The sequence below is a fragment of the Aspergillus vadensis genome (genome assembly GCF_003184925.1).
Source record: "Aspergillus vadensis CBS 113365 unplaced genomic scaffold BO88scaffold_2, whole genome shotgun sequence".
NCBI classification, from domain to species: domain Eukaryota; kingdom Fungi; phylum Ascomycota; class Eurotiomycetes; order Eurotiales; family Aspergillaceae; genus Aspergillus; species Aspergillus vadensis.
The window spans coordinates 1,674,420-1,681,226 of NW_020292040.1; the positions used below are offsets into that span (position 1 = coordinate 1,674,420).

The following is a 6,807-nucleotide window of genomic DNA, read 5'->3' on the forward strand; positions in this document are numbered from 1 at the left end:
CGAGCAGATTCTCCTGTGCAGCTTCTCACTTCTTCCTCACAACCTTCCTCTCTCTCTCGAAAGTTGTATTCATTTCTGATCACAAATACCTCCTCTGATAGCATGTTATCCATATTATATCATGGACGAGGATATTGAGGCTGTTGATGCACGTTTCAAGATTATATCTGAGAATCTGCGTCTGGCTATGTGCGCCGCTCCCGAACTTGACATGGCGTTTGAACCAGAGCGTGCAGGCAGGAGCAAGTCAGTCACCATGATCCCAACCGTCCCAGCTGAATCTCCTGGTGAGCCAACCTGTGAACCAACGTTCTCTGTGCTACAATTGGCAGGGGCTCAATCCTCTACAGAAAACCCTCAACGACGTCCCCAGGAAGTATTCGATTTCACTCCGGATCACCTTGATGTGCTTCAAAGCGATCTCGCGGAGCTTCGAGCTTCGCTCGCAGCCGGCGGTTCAGTTGCGCGTTCTTCCGATGAAATCGAAATGTTGAAGCAACTGGTCAAGAAATTGCAGGAAGATTGTCTTCGCGCCCAAGAGGATCGGGTATCCGCTTTGTTGGAGTGTGCGAAACTGCAGAAGGAGCGCAACGACGTATCCCGTGATGCGATTGGGAAGATTGAGGCACTCCGAAAAGAGAATAGAAGGTTGAAATTGGACCTTGCCAATTTAAAACACAAGCAAGATAAAGAGGTGGAAAAGGGCAACAAAAACCGGGTTGGCAAGGAGGGTAGGTCCAAGAAACGCGTACGTTTCGAACTAGATACCTGTCCGGAAGAACCAAAAGCACAACAACCTTCGTTGGACCTGGAGAAAACTCGTGATCCCAGACTTGCACGCCCATTGGCAAGGCCGCCGATAAACCGCTCTCCCCTAATTTGGGATCCAGATAACGGCCCACAGGAGCCGTCACCAGCACGATACTCGTCGCCCCAAATATGACCGCAGCGGCCTTCGAAGGGCGCCAATCAATCATGACCCCGAAAGTCGGACAAGGATCCATATCACCACTTGAATGAATCTGTGTATATGTGTGCCTTAGTGATATGCGCGACTTTGATTGAGCTTGGTATGGGTCTCGTCCAGGGAGCATGCGTGTGGACATTTTCGGGAGGCGAACTGGTTTTCTGCACTATACACCAGCCCCCGTAGCGTATCATGTTATTTATGATGATGTAGCTAGCTGCGACCTAGGAAAGAAAGAAATAAAAAAAAGAAAAGGGAATAACCCCCAAATTGCATTTTTTTTTATTGAACCTCCGATACTAGGCCCTAGGGTATTAATGATGAGGCATATTGAGAAAGCCGGACTGTGGGAGCAGAAAATGGTATATATTCGAGACAGTATGATACTTCTTCTGATATAGCAGTAGTAGCTACTTGAAGTAAACGCCAATGTCTAACACATCCAACTATATATAGTCTTGGGAATTTGTAACACTAACAACCTGATGGATTCCGCCAAGGAGCAGATATACTGTTTACTGTACATGGTTGATCCATCTTAGCAAGCGAAAATGTAGTGGAAATATTGATTTCTGACATGTAGATTTCTCACATGCCAAAAATAACCATGTACATTCAACATACTTTGCTCCATTCGTAAATGCAATCATAAAGAATACACAAAGTACCTAGAATCTCCCATTGTCGAGTAGAAGGCGAATAAAGACCCAGCTCTCCATTAAGGATACAAGAAATCATGTCGAACAAGCCCAGCAATTGTAAATATAAACATCAGCCCGACCAGACCTAATAACACTGCTACTATTCCTCTGTACCCTGACTTACAAACCCGCTCATCTCATCCTCTTTCCAGCTTCCCTTCTCCAATGTTTCCGCCCCGTGGCTCAGCATTGTATGAGGCGTAACGTGCCAGTGTAGCACGAGCCCTTTGAACACACTCTGATACAATCCGGAGTCCTGATCGGCGGTAATGAAGTTCCAAGTCCTCCAGAAAGGCCGCCTGGTAGTGATTGGATCAAAGGTGATCCCGCAGATGCCCTGCCCTGCGACGGGATCGTGTGGAGCAGGACGTAACAATCTCATATTTGGTGTTGGTCAAAGCTCCCAGACAAACCCAAACCCCCGCGGGTAAAATTGAGTGTTGAACTGATAGCCTCGGAAACTCTGCATCATGAAACCATTCGACCTGGTTGGTCGGCTCATAACTTGGCGGATGATCCCGAGCTCCGCAAAATAAACTCCCGCGATGATGTGCGAACCAAAAATTCAGGACCGCGGGCAGTACTATATTGAAGCAAAAGGTTAAATTATAATTAAAGATCGACATAGTGTATGATCCTCGTGAACACCCCCGTGGGACAGGGTCCTGTATTAACAGTTAGAGTTCGACTAAGCAAACGGAAACGCTCCAAAACACCCGCTTTTTGGGTCTCTGCTTCAACTTCCCCGGAAATTCAGCCATTTTCTAACCGTTCGTGATCCAGTCCCTGTAAATCACTGACAATTCAGGGGTTTGCACATCGTCATTTGCTGGGGGTTGACCTACTATTCAGGTTTTGCCAGCAAGAATGTATCATCATGGTGTCGTGCTTTTGCCAGTTTGGGAACTTACCCTCTCCACGAAGGCATAGCCAGAGAGCTATATAAAGTCGCTCAATTGTCCTTCAATCATCCCCACCATCATCATCAGCAATCAGCAAACATAACTCTACTACAAATTCTCAATTCAATTCAAATACCCATATCTAAACCATCATCATGAAGCTCTCCATCTTCTCCATCCTCACCCTCGGCCTCGCCGCCGGCTCCCTCGCTGCGCCCACCGCAGTTCAGGAGCGCGACCTCCCCACCGTCACCGGCGTCCTCTCCAGCATCGGCACCAAGGTCGACGCCCTGGGCTCCGCCATCCAAGCTTACAACGGTGGCGACGTGGCCAAGGTCCAGCAAGCCTCCGACACTCTCGTGACGGCCATCAACAACGGCAACACCAAGGTCAGCAGCACGGCCGCCCTTAGCAGCGGCGACGCGCTGGGACTCCCCGGCCCCGTCAACGATCTCAAGGACAAGATCACCGCTGTCATCAACAAGCTCGACGGCAAGAAGAGTCTCATCGTCAAGGCCGGCAAGGGCGCGCAGACCTACAACGACCTGACCCAGCAGAAGGCTGCCGCCAAGAAGCTGTCCGACACGATCGTCTCTAAGGTCCCGGAGAACCTGCAGAGCCTGGCTGGCTCCATTGCTGGCGGTATCTCTGACGCCATCGACACCGGTGTGAAGGACTTTGCCGATCAGGCCCCCAAGGCTTCCAAGCGTGAGGAGGCGGCCCCTCTTGTTGATGCTGCTATTGCGGTTTAAGAAGATGCTTTGGGGAAGGGGTGTGGATCTGCTGCGCAGGTCGTACACAGTTGTTTGTGGTCTCGCTGGATACATTTGAAGTTATCGGGATAGCTATTGTGTGCGGAGGATCAATGTGGGGTGTTGAACTGCTTATAGTTGAATTCAATGTTGCTTATATTATAGCACTTTCCAGTGTAGCCTGATCTAGGAAGGGTTCGACGTAGCATACCTCGTATTCAATAGTACTCCGTTCATGTCTGCAAGAGAAACTATATAAATTGACTAGTAGGTAAGACTATCTTACGTTGATGTACATAAAGAGGTATTGCAACCAGCCAGTTAATCATCTTTAAGAAAAGAGTGAACGGTAAATCTATACTCTGATATCCGTTTCTCTACTAGTGATTCACACTATAAAGTTGTCCATTGTATAAGATGGTAAAATCACAACCGAAGAATTTCGGTGAATGTGAGTGGGACTTGATTCCGAGCAAGGAGCAGATGCTAGATCTAAGCCGTTGAACTGGACCAAATTGGGCCTGCGGTCCATGAGCGGGTCGTCGAAGTCTGAAAGGAGTATTTTATGAGATCAGAGATATTGGCAAGATGTTCATTAGATGGACTGTTTCCGGATTATGACAACATCTCGACGCGTCATTCAAAAAGAACCCACATGCGCAAGACGTATACTTGCTTGAACATAGGGTGCTAGAATTTACAGAATTGAAAATTAGCTGTGTAACAAGCTCACAAAGAACTGTCTCAGGCAGTATGCTACGTGCAGCATACAATTGACGGTGAGGCTCTGAAGGGATGCTCAGCAATCGATAATCAATGGCCAGGTCCAGGCAGCAAATGCTCTCGGCCGCCAGGTAACCACGTCTTTTACAATCTATGCATGGGGATGGGTATGGTGCAGTTGACGTATCACAGGGCAGGCACCAGGGAGCCGTTGCCTAACCGTTGCACTCCCTTGCGTCTCAAGCAAAGCTATATAGATCGCGCGGAACAACTCACAAACACCATCACGATCAGACTGAACTTTCAAGAGCAAGACCTCAAAAATCTATTCACTACGCAATCATTGGAAATCATTGATCGCCTCATCATGTCGTCGCCAGATTCAGATTCGACCCTGTTGGCCGGGGTGAAACAGCTCACGATTCGACGGCAAGAGGGTGGCAGGACGACCGACGCCGAGGATAGCGATAGTCGGCTTGCCCTGGCCATGGTCTGTCTGTTAGGGGAAGAGGACACCGTGTCCGATCTTCTAGCTAAACGGCGGAGGATCAGAGCCATGGATGGCAGCACTAGCTATGCGGAGACTATTATGGTTGCTTCAGGGTACAAGAATGTCCTTAACAGCATTATTGCCACCAAACGGGACCAGGAGAAAGTTAAAAAGACTATTGGTGGACGCACACCACTTTCTTGTGCTGCGGAGGGTGGTAACGCCAAGATAGTTCGCATGTTGTTGGAGAATGGCGAGGACGTGAACGAGACGGATGCCGATGGTGGCAGGTGCGTCCCGCTGCATTGGGCCGCCTACGACGAGAACCTGGAGGCATTAGAGCTTTTGTTGAAGCATCAGGCCAATCTTGAAGCGGTCAATGCTGATGGACATACGCCGCTTGCTCTCGCAGCCCAGACCTACCAAGTGGCGGCAGTCAACCTGCTGCTCGAAAAGTACAATCCCAACGTCAATCCGATGGATGCCCGTGGGTTCACGCCGCTATATACACTCATTAAGACAAAGCCCAAGAATTCACAGGAAGCTGAGGCGCGGCAGAAAATAATGAGACGTCTTATCGAAGAAGGAGCGGACATAGAGGCCCGAATAGGATCATATGGTCCTACTGCTTTGGATAGTGCTGCACTTGACTGTTGCTTTGAGGATGCAGCCATGTTGCTGGAAAATGGAGCTGACGTCAATGCCAGTACTCGTGAAGGATTGTCACCCCTAGCCTGTGCCGCAATACAGGGCAACCTAGAAATGGTGAAATTATTTCTGGATTACAACGCGAGAGTTGATAGGCCGGGGTTCCAAAACATGACACCGTTGGAGATGGTAATATTGGCTCAACACGAGTGGTGGGAATCTCGAAACAAGGGTGGGAACAAATTCCGACCAGAGATTATTGAGCTTTTCCTGCAACGCAAGCCCGACTTGCTCCTGCAAAAGTCCGAGTGTAAACTTTTCTTGAAAGGGACTACCATTACGGGAATGGCTATCTGGGAGGGTACTCCGGAAATGGTGAAGATATTGTTACGCTATCCGGGCAGCGATGTCGAGCAAGGCATCCTCCGTATGCCTCTTCTGTGTTGGGCTGCGTTCCAGGGCAAAGCGGACATGGTCGCGATGCTGATCGAACAGGGTATTTCCCCTCAGGGGGTTGACGGCCGCTATTGGCGGAACGCGCTTTCCTGGGCAGTCATTAAGGGTCACCAAGGCGTGTTCACCCAATTACTGCACACTCCCGGTTTCGGATTGGATGACGTTGATCAACAAAGTCGGTCGGCGCTCTTCCACGCGGCAGTTGCTGGCCATGAACACATGTTCGAAGAACTTAGATCCCGGAGCTGCGCCGTGCATCGTCCTGATAAATTTGGTATCACTCCCCTAGTTGTAGCGGTTCAACACGGACGGGAGAATGTCATCCGGAAGATCCTTGAGAACCATCCGCTAACACAGGAGCCCCGGGGCCGCTTTGGTCGCAGTCTGTCGTGGTGGATGCGCTCGACTGGAAATGATGCTTTGCGAGAAGTCATTGTCGGCCACGGCATGCAACTGGGTGAGCTTAGTCCGATAGAAGAAATCCGTTCATTTCTTCATTACGAGTCGAATTGGTCGAGACAAACCTGCGATGTCTGTACCCTTGGTCTCAATCGAGATGACAGAGGCTTTGACTGTGGTTCGGGGTGCAGGAAATATCGGATTTGCCACATCTGCCGTCAGTTTGGTGCGAGCAGTGAGGACTTTGAAGGATCGGAATCTGAGGGATCCACTGAATAGTATGCTTGACTGTCAGGAGTTGATTGTAGTTCAGTGAACAGTTAATTCCTCTATTTTGTTCACCTGTTCAATAGAGTATATCGGGCATAGTATATCAGACTAGTTTCAAATAATGATCAGGTTAAATCACCGTTGTCGATAATAAAGCTAAAGCTATGTAGAACGACTAAAAACAAATCCAATTAGTTCTGTGATCATCTATAAAGGAGTACCTTGATAAGCCCTGGTCACTTACAGAGAGCTACATTTAGTGAATCAGTAAATACGACGAAATTGCTCGAATAAGCAATAGGAGACGCCTCTAAATTTGAGCTCCTCTATGAAGCGTAGCCCTAGGCAAGACGCTATTTCACAACGATTCCTCCATATACACGATTTACAACTGAACTCTAGTAGCTACACACGATTTGATAATCATACAGACAGACTCATTGATATTGATGGAGACGAGAATTCCAAAGTAAGGAGAGTATACTATGGCAAGGCTATT

General features: G+C 48.7%; 2 protein-coding genes across 2 annotated transcripts; both read left to right on the top strand.

The window, feature by feature from the left end:
• Window positions 1-121: 121 nt before the first annotated feature.
• BO88DRAFT_449607 (uncharacterized protein) lies at window positions 122-943 on the top strand (the record flags this gene model as incomplete). Its single annotated transcript, XM_025710505.1, has 1 exon — window positions 122-943. The coding sequence occupies one exon, from the start codon at window positions 122-124 to the stop codon at window positions 941-943; it is 822 nt and encodes a 273-aa protein (XP_025567536.1).
• A 1,782-nt stretch (window positions 944-2,725) lies between these two features.
• BO88DRAFT_449608 (cell wall mannoprotein 1 family protein) lies at window positions 2,726-3,322 on the top strand (the record flags this gene model as incomplete). Its single annotated transcript, XM_025710506.1, has 1 exon — window positions 2,726-3,322. One exon carries the CDS (start codon window positions 2,726-2,728, stop codon window positions 3,320-3,322), a length of 597 nt encoding a protein of 198 aa, XP_025567537.1.
• Window positions 3,323-6,807: the final 3,485 nt, after the last annotated feature.